This window comes from Crinia signifera, chromosome 6 (assembly GCF_055691185.1).
Source record: "Crinia signifera chromosome 6, ASM5569118v1, whole genome shotgun sequence".
Taxonomy (NCBI): domain Eukaryota; kingdom Metazoa; phylum Chordata; class Amphibia; order Anura; family Myobatrachidae; genus Crinia; species Crinia signifera.
In genome coordinates, this window is record NC_139222.1 from 216606604 (window position 1) to 216623561 (window position 16958).

General features: G+C 44.2%; 1 protein-coding gene across 5 annotated transcripts in view; it reads right to left on the minus strand.

Annotated features, from left to right (window-relative positions):
* Positions 1–16958, minus strand: part of RPTOR (regulatory associated protein of MTOR complex 1) — a 370661-nt gene that overhangs the window by 265753 nt on the left and 87950 nt on the right. For all 5 annotated transcript variants that reach the window (XM_083148832.1, XM_083148831.1, XM_083148829.1 and 2 more), the window contains exon 2: positions 7056–7158. In XM_083148832.1, coding sequence (XP_083004958.1) covers positions 7056–7158 — 103 coding nt within the window. The remainder of the gene's footprint in view (positions 1–7055; positions 7159–16958) is intronic.

Below are 16958 nucleotides of genomic sequence, written 5' to 3' on the forward strand. Positions count from 1 at the left end.
CAAAGACCGCGGCTTGGTGCAGGAGATAGGCCTCCGACTGAAGCAAGCGGAGAGATGGTCCCACCGCTCCTCTGCATGGTCGACTCGATTCCGGGCGTTTAAGCCCAGCAACTGAGCAGGAGAAGGGCCACAGGCAATGACAGAAAGGGTAGCCTTCGGCTCCACAGGCCTAACTCCGGGATGCGGGTGCCACCCTGTGCCTCTCGCTTTACCACCCACCAGGACCCGGCCAGCTGAGATCCACACAGCGATCAGCAATGGGGCACAGACGCAGTCTCCCAGCCCCCGATCTGGAGAGGCAATACCACCAGGGTCTACAGCGTTAGTGGAATGATCACGGGCGTTGCAGTATACTGGAGGCCACGTCCTCAGCCACGGAGGTAGGCCGCAGCCCACAGAGGCTCAAAGGGAGTCCTCCCGGCTCCACAACCTAGCCCCCAAATTTTAGCCAATATAAGTAGTTATGGGGTACTCCTTTGGAGCAGGCAGGAAAGCATAGGGGCAGGTGGAATGGTATTTCTAATTATGTGTATGTGAACGTCTGATACTACAATATCGATCGATTGGTCATGCCAAGTCATCCAGCATGTCTTTCCGACGAAATATTTTGTAAGCTGAAACTTGGTCGCATCAGGCAGTGTATGTCCTATAGTGGCCAACTGATTTATTCTTCCCCTGTTCCTTAAAACTGAAAGGTATGAAGAAAATCTCCTAATCGGAGGAGGGACCCAGAGATCTCCCAGTATATGGTCAAAATGTCTGCGTGGCAACCGCCAGAACTTAGATTGAGCATAGTTCTAAAGGTGCCCATACACTGTGCAATAATTGTATGCGTGTTGGACTACATTGCATCGAATGCGATTTGCGTGCGGTGCGATCCGAAGCTAATTCTAAAAGTATGTGCAGCACATACTTATTGAACTGTGTGATGGGATGTGCGCAAGAGTGTGCATCACACCCGCAAAATGCACCATGTGTGGGCACCTTAAGCCACAAGGCATCATTGGCTAGTACCCTCCCTCTGCCTCCAATCTACCGAGACTTAAGCATTGACAGAGTAGAAGACCATAGCACAGCACAACTAAATGGAAACTAATCTTGCGTTTTCTCCTGTTATTTGCATACAACTACTCTCTGCATTATCCACCAGTGATATATTATTTGATAACACCACCTTAAACATCAGAAGACCACTATTTAATATTGCAGCATTTCAAAGCACTGACTCACAGCTATCAGAATCATTAACCCCTTCCTGACGCAGCATGTTTTTGCCTTCCTGACAGAGCTCTTTTTTTCAAATCTGACATGTATCACTTAAGTGGGGATAACTTTTTTTTGCTTTTACTTATCCCAGTGATTTTGAGATTGTTTTCTCGTGACACATTGTACTTCAAGTTAGTGGTAAATTTTGGTCGATACAGTCTGTGTTTTTTTGTGAAAAATACCAAAATGTCGTAAAAAAATGGAAAATTTAGCAATTTTCAAAATGTTAAATTTTCTGCTTGTGAGACAAATAATCATACCACTCAAAATAGTTAATAACTAACAAAGACCATATGTCTACTTTATGTTTCCATCATTATTTCAGCCTCCTTTTAATTTTTTTGGACACTAGGAGGCTTAAAATATGAATAGCAAATTCTCAAATTTTCAAGAAAATTTCAAACACTGATTTTTTTAGGGACCAGTTCAGTTCTGATGTGACTTTGAGGGACTTGTATGTGAGACACCCCCATAAATGATGCCATTTCAAAAACTGCACCCCTCACAGTATTCAAAACAGCATTTTGGAAGTTTGTTAACCCTTTAGGTGTTTCACAGGAATTAAAACAAAGTGTAGGTGAAATTTCAAAATTTCATTTTTTTTGCAGATTTGCAATTTTAATACATTTTTCTAAGGAACACAGTAGATTTTACTAGAGAAATGTGACTAAAAATTGATTCCCCCAATTCTTTTGTTTTCATAAATATCCTATATGTGGCCCTAGTGTGCACGTTGACCAAACCACAGGCTTCATAATAGAAGGAGCACCTACTTGATTTTGGAGCCTTTTTATGAGATTATTTTTTAGGCACCATGTAGGTTTCTAGGCACCATAAGATGCTAAAAGTTAGGAACCCCCCCACAAGTGACCCCATTTTGCAAACTACACCCATCAGGGAATTCATCTAGGGGTATAGTGTACATTTCAAACCCCCAGGGGTTTCACCAATTGTGGTACAACTGGGCAGTGAAAATGAAAAATTAATTTTTTTACACAAAAATGCAGTTCTGGCTCCAAATTTTTCATTTTCACAAGGAATGAAGGAGACAAAGCACCCCAAAATCTGTGCCCCAATTTCTCCCGAGTACGGCAATGCCTCACATGTGACCAAAAAATACCATTTGGGTGCATGGCAGGACTCAGAAGGGAAGGAGTGATTTTTGGATTTTGCAGCTCAGATTCTGGTGGAATGAATGGTGGGTGCTATGTCGCATTAGCAAGACCCCTGAAGCACCAATACAGTGGAACCCCCCCACAAGTGACCCCATTTTGCAAACTACACCCCTCAGGGAATTCAACTAGGGGTATAGTGTACATTTCAAACCCCCAGGGGTTTCACCAATTTTGATACAACTGGGCTGTGCAAATGAAAAATTACATTTTTTACACAAAAATGCAGTTCTGGCTCAAAATTTTTCATTTTCACAAGGTATGAAGGAGAAAAAGCACCCCAAAATCTGTGCCCCAATTTCTCCCGAGTACGGCAATGCCTCATGTGTGACCAAAAAATGGCAGGACTCAGAAGGGAAGGAGTGATATTTGGGGTTTGCAGCACAGATTCTGGTGGAATGTTGGTGGGTGCTATGTCGCATTAGCAAGACCCCCGAAGCACCAATACAGTGGAACCCCCCCACAAGTGACCCCATTTTGCAAACTACACCCCTCAGGGAATTCAACTAGGGGTATAGTGTACATTTCAAACCCCCAGGGGTTTCACCAATTTTGATACAACTGGGCTGTGCAAATGAAAAATTACATTTTTTACACAAAAATGCAGTTCTGGCTCAAAATTTTTCATTTTCACAAGGTATGAAGGAGAAAAAGCACCCCAAAATCTGTGCCCCAATTTCTCCCGAGTATGGCAATGCCTCATATGTGACCAAAAAATACCAGTTGGGTGCATGGCAGGACTCAGAAGGGAAGGAGTGATTTTTGGATTTTGCAGCTCAGATTCTGATGGAATGAATGGTGGGTGCACCCCCAAAAAGTTGCTGATCAGTTAATTTATACTGATCAGCACAAAAGGGGGGGCAGCAGTCAGTTGCACAGGCAGCACAACCTTTGGTGCAACTGACAGGTATATATATAAAAAAAAAAAAACCTGCACCCCTCTCACTATCTCTCACTATCTCTCACTATCTGTCAATCTATGACACTGCAGCAGCAGCACACAGGAAGTGACAAGATCCAGGAAGCATCCAGCTGCTGGCAGCACGCTACCAGCGGTGATCAGGTAAGTATCAGGCAAGGATCAGGTATGTATATCATGACAGATTGGTCGGTGACCGCTCTGCACGCGTCTGCAGCGCAGTCACCGTTAGTTAAAATCACGCGCCATGGCTGTGATTGGTGCGTCGGTCCGACGGACCAATCACAGCCTTGGGGGCAGGTGGGGTGAGGTGTGGTCATCACCGGTGACCCCCTCACGCCCCCTCACACCCGGCGGTGATTGATCCCTGTGTTACCGAGCGTCAGATTCGCGTCTGATTCGCCGGTAACACAGGAAAACGCTGCGATTGGTTGTTCACATTGAACAGCCAATCGCAGCGATCGCCGACGGGGGGGAGGCATCGCCGCCCCCCCTGGGCATGCTGGGACATGTCTGCTGTCAGGGACAGCAGACATCGTCCCTCTGTCACCGCGTCCCTAGACGCGGTGACAGTTTAAAGTCATGACGTATATATACGTCATGTGTCGGGAAGTACATCCCGGCCATGACGTATATATACGTCAAATGTCGGGAAGGGGTTAAAGTATATAGTGGAGCAGAACAGATTACCAGATGAATCTTCCTATATTGGAGCGTTTGATAATGCAATAATGTGATTGATTTTTTAGTGTGAAACATTGTTTAATGAATATGATTTGTGCCTATGTATAGTGAATAAATTGAGATTTTGTATATATGCATATTTAAAGCAACTCTTATTTTGCAACCCCTAGGTAAATTAATTTAGCATATGAATTTTGAGATAAAATGCCTACCTGTATGTGTACATGAATGGCCAGACAGTGAGGTTTTCCCATAAGTCTGCGTCATGCTCTATAAACCCAGTGAATAAAGCATACACTGAAAGGGGCTGACTTCTATCACATGACATTTTTATCAGGGACAGGAAATAATATTATTTCAATACTAAAGTTAAGTTTCACAATAACCACATATATATTTACACATACAGACATATATGCACACATATACATATAAAGATGTAGCTGCACTCAGACTGTTATCCCACAACACACACACAGGACAACATGCGCGTACGTCTGTCGTATCTGTGGACCATTAGGTGGTAGCTGAATCGCGGATGTAACTAAGTGCACCAAATGGCAACTGCGGTCACATCGCAGTATAAATTGTGGGAAAAAGGGCAGTGTGCTATAAAGGAACCAGGCATGTTTCGTTGTTATCCCGTTTAAAGTCATGCATTTGAAAGATAAAAAAATGTGTTTTACCTAATTGTTGATGTTAGAGTCGGTCTCCCATTCAGCCTGACACAGCTGAATGTGAGTAATCACCTATCACAGTGGTCAAGGAAAAGGGATAAATGACCTCAAATCGGGTAAAAATTTAACTCAGGGGGTAATGGACAGTCGCTCTGCCGAGACATAGCCGGGCATGCATATGAATGCCCGGCTATTGCACCCATGAATTTAATTTCATTGGCTATCAAATCTATATATAGATTCTATATGCATGCCCGGCTGTGTGTGTTGCAGTACTGTAGTGTACAGGGACCCTTGTGTATAACACACTTCCCTGCATGATGCCCCAAGTCAGCCCGCTTCTTCACTAGTCAGCTAGTTGCTGCGCCATCTTGGCAGTGCGCAGTCTGCACTGCCGCTGCAGCGCTGAGGTTCTTTGCCTGGTTATAGGCTCCTGTCAAAGTATATCCATCTCTAGTCAAGGGAACAAAATTTGCACAGTCTGACACTATATATCATCTTGAAATACTGACACTAATGGGGCCTACACACATGCCGATTTTGTGCCATTTTCTAAGCGATTTAGCAAGGTCGCTTAGAAACTAAGCATACATCGGTGTGTGTGTGTGGGCTAAACCGATATAGATGCGCGGCCCCGCGCGTCTAAATCGCATTAAGATGAAGAATGAGCATGTCCCATCAATCTAGCAAAATCGTTTAGCAAGACCCTGCATATCGGGCGCCTTTTGTGTGGTGTCAATCTGGCATGCTTAAATCGCTAAGCAGAATCGCTGAGGCATATCATTGACACATTTTGCACGTTCTAAGCAATATAGATGATTTTGTGCTCAAAGGAAATCTGCTATGCTAAATCTGGCATGCTATATCTCTGGCCAAAATCGGGATGTGTGTAGGCCCTATAATAGTTACCTGGACAAGACATTATCAACGGCTAAACCACACACACAGCCTGGCAGCCATAGAAGTGAATTTGCTACGTGTGTAGGGGCCATTACCGCACTGTGATTGCATCACCTTTATGAGATATTCAGTTAATTTTATATTCATTTATTTAGTTACGGTTTACAGCCAGATAAACAACAAGCAAAATACAGACACAATGCCACTTGTGACACTGATCTATGTAGACAAAAGCTCTATAGCGAGAAACCTCTGCATTACCAGACACAGCTAATTTATCAGTGCCTAAGATGTGTCCTGTTTGATAAATCAGCTTGCTACACAACACATACAATTTAGAAGTTTAATGTTTCAGCCTCATTAAGGACTAACCTGTCCCCTAAAAAAATAATTATAAGTGAAGAGCAAATGTCCATGATTATCACAATTTATGTTGCATGTTAAACACTGCTGCAAGACAGTCCCTTGTGTTCGATTCAAAACAGGATACAACGTTTTCTATATATATTGCTATTCAAAGTGAACTATTCAGTTATTTAGTGACCGTCACTATATTAAAAAGTGGTTAACAATCAGTAGCAGTCACTCTCTTCAACCTCCGTGCTACTCAGCTTTATTTGATCTCACAGGTGATTTTATATAAGGACAAAAAAGCCACCTACAAGAAGGTATTGCTTCCTCTTCATTCCTTCCCACAAACATGTTACTGTAACTATATGGTGTGGGGGTTACTGTAACATAGGCCACTTATATGTGTTTGTCTGTACTAATCCCCTTAAGGCAAACAAATTAAATACTGTACCGGCTGAGGAAAAATCACCCTGCACTGGTACTTTTGGCCAATATGTGACTATACAGGGACAAAATCCTTTTTATAGTTGTTAAACAGCACTTTGAGCTCTCTCTGACTTTAACTGGCAAGTAACTGGCCCCAGCGCGGCTCAGCAGGAAGCCACAATCTGATCCAGTGAGTCCAAGCATGGTTTTCTTTTGCTCTCCAGCATCCTGGGTGCCTCCCTAGTGTGTGTTCCATGGCAACGAGACAACGCTGAGGAGCGTCATCAAGCTCTGGGAATGGACTGCAGTGAAGGATATACTACCAGGAAAGCTTAACTTTTTAATTCTGGATCTGTAGCTGCTGTAGAAGTGGGAATATAAGTGCTAGCATGGATACATGCACTGCCAAGTTGTACTTGGAAAATTAACTTTGTGTCTGTCACGGTTTTTAATATGCTATCTGCTCTCACAGGAGCACCCAGATACCCTCCATAGGTTCCCTTATAGACCTGTCCTAATACTCTCATCTTCTATTTATTGTGGATTATTCATATATGCTAGAAGATTATAGTATGAATGTTATTGCTGGAGAACATATAAAGATCAATTAGTATCCATCCTACTGTAATATCGATATGCCACTTGTGAATAGATGCTTACCAATCCAACACTCCAACCGGGCACAAGGGGTGGTCTTTACCACATCCGGAGGGTCTACTCCTACATTGAGACACAGCACAAGAGCCACACTGACCGTTTTCATCTACAAGGGGGGAAAAAAAATGTATGAGCATTATTTGGATACAGCAGATAGTAGAAAATGCAATAATGGCACTGAAAGATAGTGGAGTAAAAGGCAGTGATACCCACAGAGAATGAATATGATCTCCATAGTACATAATGAATACACACCTTTCCCATTTGGAAGGCATATCATAAGTTGAATCCTACACCTATGTTCCTTTGTATTCTATGTTACATGAGATACATACACTTTCTGGACCCACCAAAATCAGATGGAACATAAAATCCTGCCTACTGTAAGTAGACTTCTAAGATGAGATTTATATTAGAATACTCCAAAAATCAGCTTTAGGTGGAATTAGCAATCATCTAGAACAGTGGATCCCAAGTCCAGTTCTCAAATAGCCCCAACAGTTCACATTTTCCAGATCACCTGTGCATTTTTAAAATGTGATAAAATGTTGATACACAGTGCATCGGCTGCAGGACTTGGAAAACCTGAACTGTTAGGGGTACTTGAGGACCGAGATTGGGAACCACTGATCTAGAACACAGATTCTCAAACCTGGTTCTCAGGACCCCACCCAGTTCAGATCACCTGTAGATTTTTAAAATGTGACTGTTAGGATATACACTTCCGGAAGAGGCCTCAGGAGCAGCGTGCAACGGAGGGGACAAAGGCAGAGGAGGCAGTGGTGGACCGTGGAAGAGGAAGAGGGAAGCGTGCGCTACAAGCGGAGGACGATGCGGCCAGAGCTGGGAGAAGGCTGACCCACGCGCCCGCCGCAGTTCACCCAGGCGCCACTCAACCCCTTCGCCTCCCCCCCCCCCCCCGGGACCCGCCGAGCACTCCGATGCGGCCGCCGAGCTGACTGCGGCCTGGACCAAGTGGCGCAGCCGCGGCCCCTGCATCGAGGGGGACACGGCCGGAGCATCGTGGCTGAGATGTGAGCAGATGCCCCCGGCAACACCACCGGCCGGGGGGGGACACCCTAGGACCACCTCCACTGCCCTATGGATGTAGGGGTGCCGGGCAAAAGAAGACCAGCGAACCCGGTGAGAAGGGTCCCAGCTAGGACAGGAGGCAGATCAGCCAGGGGGACCCCCGGCAATTCATCCAGAGGCCGGTAGGATCCCCCCCCTCAACAGGCTGCACCAGCCCCGGGTAACCCTGTGGCAGCTCTGCACCCCCCCCCCCCCACCACCACTGCCTCCCCCCCTGCCACACTGACTTTGCCCCCTTTCACCCCCATCACCATCACCGCCCACGGCTCTCCCAAAGGAAGATTCAAGATGGCGCTGCAAATGGCTGCCTAGGAACTGTGCATACGTATCATATGTTAACTGTACTGTCCTGCATAACTGTACTGTCCCTGTTTAACTGTACTGTCCCTGCATATATTGCTACCTACCTGGCTGCTGCAGCGACCAGTGGCGCCACCGATGGCTGCCTAGGCCCTGTGCAGCTCGGCGGGTACATGTTCCTTATGTGATAATGTACTGTCCCTGCTTATATTGCTACCTACCTGGCTGCTGCAATGATCAGTGGCGCCGCTGATGGCTGCCTAGGCGCTGTGCATCTCGGCGGGCATGTGATCCCTGCAAGTAATGTCTAAACGCTCTCAATGTAATGTGTAAAATGTCTCAATGTAATGCATGTAACGTCCGTCCCCCCCCCATTTCATCCCTGCTTGATGCTGCACTGTAATCCACAAACAATTCCTAGTGTGCACAAGCATACATGGCCAATAAAGTTGATTCTGATTAGTGATACACAGTGCACCTGTGTGGATCCCTGACCAAGTTAGAGAACCACTGATCCAGAACAAGATAAGCATGTCTCACCTTCCTAACACAAATACAAATGTGTTTGAGCAACAATATCTAGTCATATCATCTATATCTATCTATCTATCTATATATATGCTTTATATGGAGGTTATCTATATATATCTATATATATCTGCCGTTCTTGATAAAAGTGCACAGGGCACTGAAACGTTGAACCACTAAGGGGCATCTATTGTCTTTCTTTCTGAGTCCGAGAGTGCCACCGCTACCACCCAGATATACAAGTGCGGCCATAACAGGCAGTACATTTACGGGGAGCACCAGGCAAGATTCCTTCCATAGCGACGCGAGTGCCGGTCAGCCACAACAGCTATATATATATCTATATATATATATATATATATATATATATATATATATATATAGATATAGATATATATACATATGTCTAGTGTCTGTTTGTGTGTCTCTGAAACACTGACATCGGTTGGCAGTGAGTGAAACATTTCTTTCTCTCTCACACATGCACAAACACAGAGGCAATCACTAGGCAGCACCTTGTTTAGCCTGAATGACTGCTCGTGTGAGTCATTCACGTCAAGACTGGCAAAGTCTAATACTCCTCTAAAAAGATTATTTTATGTGTTCCCAATGACCAATAAAACCCTATTCGCAATGTCAACAACCTTTTTTGCAATGCAAATTAAAACTACAGTACCACATCTGCTAATGTATGCGAGAAGCCATTCACTACATATCTCCTTAGACTGACAGTTACAAAGTACTACTGCTGTATTGCAGTAGTTTCCCAGCGTGGAATGAGACCTAGTAGACTGTCACCATGCAGCGTGAACAGGTGAGTTGTGTTGTGGTGCTTATGGCAGGCCCTATTTATATGGCATATGTTCATTAGACATCATGCTCTTGAGAGCGGTGGATACCCCACCAAAACAGTCTGTCAAGCGATTTTGGTTATGGGACCAGCGTGGGCATCCACGGGCTCTATGATGCTAACCCGTTATGGATAAGTAACCTACAGCTCTTTTGTATGCAATATATTGCCATGTGTTTAACCCCTTCCCGACATTTGACGTACATTTACGTCATGGCCGGGAGGTACTTCCCGACACATGGCATAAATGTACGTCATGAGTTTAAACTGTCACTGCGTCTCGAGACGCAGTGACAGAGGGACGATGTCTGCTGTCCCTGACAGCAGACATGTCCCTGCATGCCCAGGGGGGGCTGCGATGCCGCCCCCCCGTCGGCGATCGCTGTGATTGGCTGTTCAGTGTGAACAGCCATTCACAGCGTTTTCCTGTGTTACCAGCGAATCAGACGCTCGGTAACACAGGTGTCAATCACCGCCGGGCGTCAGGGGGCATGAGGGGGTCATCGGTGACGATGACACCTCACCCCACCCTCACCCCACCTGCCCCCAAGGCTGTGATTGGTCCGTGGGACCCACGGACCAATCACAGCCAAGGCGCGACATTTAAACTGACGGTGACTGCGCTGCAGACGCCATTCCGGTCTGGAATAGCGTGCAGAACGGTCACCGTGCCTGCCTGCCGTGAATACCGACCTGATCCTTGCTAATACTTACCTGATCCTTGCAAATACCTTACCTGATCACCTTATCACTGCTTGTAGCGTGCTGGACGCTTCCTGGATCTGACTTCCTGAGACTTCCTGCTGCTGCTGCTGCAGTGTGATAGAGAGATAGAGAGAGAGATAGAGAGAGATAGAGAGAGATAGAGAGATAGTGACAGAGAGAGCTATATTTTGTGTCTGCTACCCCCCCTTTTTGGGGGTGCAGGGGTTTTCTATATATAAATAACTGTCAGTGCTGCTGCTGCAGTGTCATACAGTGATAGATAGTGATAGATAGTGATAGATAGTGAGAGGTAGAGAGATAGAGAGATTTGTGTCTGCTACCCCCCCTTTTTGGGGGTGCAGGGGTTTTATTTTATATATATAACTGTCAGTGCTGCTGCTGCAGTGTCATAGAGTGATAGATAGTGATAGATAGTGAGAGATAGAGAGATAGAGAGAGATAGTGACAGAGAGTGATAGAGAGTGTATATTTTGTGTCTGCTACCCCCCCTTTTTGGGGGTGCAGTTTTTTTTTATACATATAACTGTCAGTGCTGCTGCTGCAGTGTCCTAGAGTGATAGATAGTGAGAGATAGTGAGAGATAGAGAGATAGAGAGAGATAGTGACAGAGAGTGATAGAGAGTGTATATTTTGTGTCTGCTACCCCCCCTTTTGTGCTGATCAGTATATCTGTGCTGATCAGCAACTTTTTGGGGGCGCAGAGGTTTTTTTTTTATATATATACCTGTCAGTTGCTGCCAGCTGCACTGTCAGTTGCACCAAAGGTTGTGCACCTGCTGTCCCTCACTGGTAATCAGTGTCGCATCACTGATCACCTTTTTTTTTTTTTTGTGAGTGCTGTGGGGTCTTTTTTTAATTTTTTTTTTTTACACACACTGATTTTGTGGGTGTCCTGTGGCCACTGTGCGCCGATCAGTGACGTACATCACTGATCAGCTTTTTCGGCACAGGGTTGATCAATTTTTTTTTTTTTTTTGATCAGATTCCTGTTGCCTTTGAGCGCTGTTCAGTGACAGACGTTACTGACCAACATCTGTGCTCAATTTTTGGCGCAGGACCTTTTTTTTTTTTTTTAACCCCTTCAATTTTTTATTTTTAACCCCTTCATTTTTTTTTTTTTTTATTGGTATAAGGTATTTTTTTTTTTCTGCACCACATACACACTACACACTACATACCCCCCGGATTGAAATAAAGTTTGTACCCCCCCCTACACTATACACGTGTTGAAACATTTCACTACCAGTAACACAAAAATAAAAATGGCATCCCAAATGTCCTCCCAAATGTCCTCCCAAATGTCCTCCCAGTCATCCAGGAGAATGTATTCAGTGGAGGAGGCATATGCCATGCTTGCCTCTGACTCTGACACAGGCAGTGATGCAAGCGGGGAATTTGAAGGATTCGTCTTAAGCTCCTCTTCCTCCTCTGGTGATGAGGGACCCCCTCAAAGACGCCCCCGTAGATCAGCTGAGATTCCCCCCCCAATAATTGATCTAGTATGGACCCCACCACCAGACAATTTTGAGCCCCAGGTTCCTGAGTTTTTGGCCATGCCAGGAATCCAATTTGATTCCACAGGTCTCAGAGAAATTGACTTTTTCAAATTATTTTTCTCTGATGATTTTATAAATTTAATGGTGGACCAAACTAATTTATATGCCCAGCAGTTTATTGCTCAAAACCCCACGTCATCATTTGCTAGGTGGACCCCTGTAGATGCAGTAGAGATGATGACGTTTTGGGGTCTGGTGTTTCATATGGGCATAGTAAAAAAGCCAGAAATTAGGCAATATTGGAGTACAGATGTTCTGTACAGTACTCCATTTTACCGTATGGCCATGCCCCGGACTCGATTTGAGACAATTCTTAAATTTATACATTACACCGATAATGCACAGTGCCCACCCAGAGATGATCCCACCTTTGACCAGCTATTCAAAGTCAGGCCGGTCATTGATCATTTCAGTGCCAAATTTGAAGAGGTGTACATCCCTGAAAAATTTGTATCGACGAGTCCCTTATACATTTTAAAGGAAGGGTTAAATTCCGCCAGTACCTTCCCAGTAAGAGGGCAAGGTATGGCATAAAAATGTATAAACTGTGTGAAAGCACCTCAGGGTACACCCACAGGTTTAGGGTTTATGAAGGGAAGGATTCAAGAATTCAACCGCCAGAATGCCCCCCCTCCCTCGTAGGTGTTAGTGGGAAAATTGTCTGGGATTTAGTGCACCCCTTCCTGGATAAAGGTTATCACCTCTATGTGGATAACTTTTACACTAGCATCCCCCGGTTTAAGGCCCTTGGTTCAAGAGGTACAGCAGCTTGCGGTACTGTGCGCAAGAACCAAAGAGGCCTCCCAAAAACGCACATTGCCCAAGTAATGAGAAGGGGTGAAAGCAGGGGAATATGCAACGAAAATATGTTGTTGGTCAAATATAAGGACAAGAGGGATGTCCTTATACTGACAACAATTCACGGAGACAGTACCACCTCCGTCCCTGTACGAGGTACCAGTACCCACACCTCAAAACCTAATTGTATCCTGGATTACAATAGGTACATGGGCGGAGTGGATCTTTCAGATCAGGTACTGAAGCCGTACAGTGCCCTGCGGAAAACAAAAATCTGGTACAAGAAGGTGGCCGTGTATATCATCCAGATGGCACTGTATAACGCTTACGTGCTATTCCGTTCTACCGGCCAGAGGGGGACATTTATGCACTTTCAAGAGGAAGTCATAAAGGGCCTAATATTTGGGAACCAGCAGGCAGAGGGCCCCAGTACTTCTAGTACTGGCCCCCGTATTGTACCAGGGCAGCATTTTCCTGATGAAATCCCCTCCACTGGAAAAAAGGGCAGGACACAAAAAAGGTGCAAAGTTTGCTATAAAAAGGGAATAAGAAAGCAAACTATTTTCCAGTGTGACACTTGCCCCGACAAACCCGGCCTATGTATAAAGGAGTGTTTTAAAATATACCACACATCTATGGAATATTAGGTTCATAATTTCACTGTGCTTCGGGGGTCTTGCTAATGCCACATAGCACCCACCATTCATTCCACCAGAATCTGAGCCGCAAAATCCAAAAATCACTCCTTCCCTTCTGAGTCCTGCCATGCACCCAACTGGTATTTTTTGGTCACATGTGAGGCATTGCCGTACTCGGGAGAAATTGGGGCACAGATTTTGGGGTGCTTTGTCTCCTTCATTCCTTGTGAAAATGAAAAATTTTGAGCCAGAACTGCATTTTTGTGTAAAAAAATGTAATTTTTCATGTTCACTGCCCAGTTTTATCAAAATTGGTGAAACCCCTGGGGGTTTGAAATGTACACTATACCCCTAGATGAATTCCCTGAGGGGTGTAGTTTGCAAAATGGGGTCACTTGTGGGGGGGTTCCACTGTATTGGTGCTTTGGGGGTCTTGCTAATGCGACATAGCACCCACCATCATTCCACCAGAATTTGTGCTGCAAAATCCAAATATCACTCCTTCCCTTCTGAGTCCTGCCACTTTTTGGTCACACATGAGGCATTGCCGTACTCGGGAGAAATTGGGGCACAGATTTTGGGGTGCTTTGTCTCCTTCATTCCTTCTGAAAATGAAAAATTTTGAGCCAGAACTGCATTTTTGTGTAAAAAAATGTAATTTTTCATTTTCACTGCCCACTTGTATCAAAATTGGTGAAACCCCTGGGGGTTTGAAATGTACACTATACCCCTAGATGAATTCCCTGAGGGGTGTACTTTGCAAAATGGGGTGACTTGTGGGGGGGTTCCACTGTATTGGTGCAACATAGCACCCACCATTCATTCCACCAGAATCTGTGCTGCAAAATCCAAAAATCACTCCTTCCCTTCTGAGTCCTGCCATGCACCCAACTGGTATTTTTTGGTCACATGTGAGGCATTGCCGTACTCGGGAGAAATTGGGGCACAGATTTTGGGGTGCTTTTTCTCCTTCATACCTTCTGAAAATGAAAAATTTTGAGCCAGAACTGCATTTTTGTGTAAAAAATGTAATTTTTCATGTTCACTGCCCACTTGTATCAAAATTGGTGAAACCCCTGGGGGTTTGAAATGTACACTATACCCCTAGATGAATTCCCTGAGGGGTGTAGTTTGCAAAATGGGGTCACTTGTGGGGGGGTTCCACTGTATTGGTGCTTGGGGGGTCTTGCTAATGCGACATAGCACCCACCAAAATTCCACCAGAATCTGAGCTGCAAAATCCAAAAATCACTCCTTCCCTTTTGAGTCCTGCCATGCACCCAACTGGTATTTTTTGGTCACATGTGAGGCATTGCCGTACTCGGGAGAAATTGGGGCACAGATTTTGGGGTGCTTTTTCTCCTTCATACCTTCTGAAAATGAAAAATTTTGAGCCAGAACTGCATTTTTGTGTAAAAAAATGTAATTTTTCATTTTCACTGCCCACTTGTATCAAAATTGGCGAAACCCCTGGGGGTTTGAAATGTACACTATACCCCTAGATGAATTCCCTGAGGGGTGTACTTTGCAAAATGGGGTGACTTGTGGGGGGGTTCCACTGTATTGGTGCAACATAGCACCCACCATTCATTCCACCAGAATCTGTGCTGCAAAATCCAAAAATCACTCCTTCCCTTCTGAGTCCTGCCATGCACCCAACTGGTATTTTTTGGTCACATGTGAGGCATTGCCGTACTCGGGAGAAATTGGGGCACAGATTTTGGGGTGCTTTTTCTCCTTCATACCTTCTGAAAATGAAAAATTTTGAGCCAGAACTGCATTTTTGTGTAAAAAAATGTAATTTTTCATTTTCACTGCCCACTTGTATCAAAATTGGTGAAACCCCTGGGGGTTTGAAATGTACACTATACCCCTAGATGAATTCCCTGAGGGGTGTAGTTTTCAAAATGGGGTGACTTGTGGGGGGGTTCCACTGTATTGGTGCTTGGGGGGTCTTACTAATGCGACATAGCACCCACCAAAATTCCACCAGAATCTGAGCTGCAAAATCCAAAAATCACTCCTTCCCTTCTGAGTCCTGCCATGCACCCAACTGGTATTTTTTGGTCACATGTGAGGCATTGCCGTACTCGGGAGAAATTGGGGCACAGATTTTGGGGTGCTTTGTCTCCTTCATACCTTCTGAAAATGACAAATTTGGAGCCAGAACTGTATTTTTGTGTAAAAAAAATAATTTTTCATTTTCACTGCCCAGTTGTACCACAATTGGTGAAACCCCTGGGGGTTTGAAATGTACACTATACCCCTAGATGAATTCCCTGAGGGGTGTAGTTTGCAAAATGGGGTCACTTGTGGGGGGGTTCCTAACTTTTAGCATCTTATGGTGCCTAGAAACCTACATGGTGCCTAAAAAATAATCTCATAAAAAGGAGGCTCCAAAATCAAGTAGGTGCTCCTTCTATTATGAAGCCTGTGGTTTGGTCACCGTGCACACTAGGGCCACATATAGGATATTTATGAAAACAAAAGAATTGGGGGAATCAATTTTCAGTCACATTTCTCTAGTAAAATGTACTGTGTTCCTTAGAAAAATGTATTAAAATTGCAAATCTGCAAAAAAAAAGAAATTTTGAAATTTCACCTACACTTTGTTTTAATTCCTGTGAAACACCTAAAGGGTTAACAAACTTCCAAAATGCTGTTTTGAATACTGTGAGGGGTGCAGTTTTTGAAATGGCATCATTTATGGGGGTGTCTCACATACAAGTCCCTCAAAGTCACATCAGAACTGAACTGGTCCCTAAAAAAATCAGTGTTTGAAATTTTCTTGAAAATTTGAGAATTTGCTATTCATATTGTAAGCCTCCTAGTGTCCCAAAAAATTAAAAGGAAGTTGAAATAATGATGTCAACATAAAGTAGACATATGGTCTATGTTAGTTATTCACTATTTTGAGTGGTAAGATTATTTGTCTCACAAGCAGAAAATTTAACATTTTGCAAATCGCTAAATTTTCCATTTTTTCACGATATTTTGGTATTTTTCACAAAAAAACACAGACTGTATCGACCCAAATTTACCACTAATTTGAAGTACAATGTGTCACGAAAAAACAATCTCAAAATCACTGGGATAAGTAAAAGCAAAAAAAAGTTATCCCCACTTAAGTGAGACATGTCAGATTTGAAAAAAAGGGCTCTGTCAGGAACGCAAAAACTGGCTCTGTCAGGAAGGGGTTAAACACCTCTTACTTGAAAAGACTTTCATAAATGATTTCAAGTCAATTGATTTTTTTCGGTGTGCAGATTTCTTTTCTCCTTCATTGGGGAAAGCTGTGTATATATCTCCTTGTATGGGATCTATCACCCACCCACTAGAAACCTAAGTGGTGTGCGGTTTTTCTCTTTGTCGTATATATAGTGTTCATTCTAGCACCCGCTATCTTTGAAAATCCATG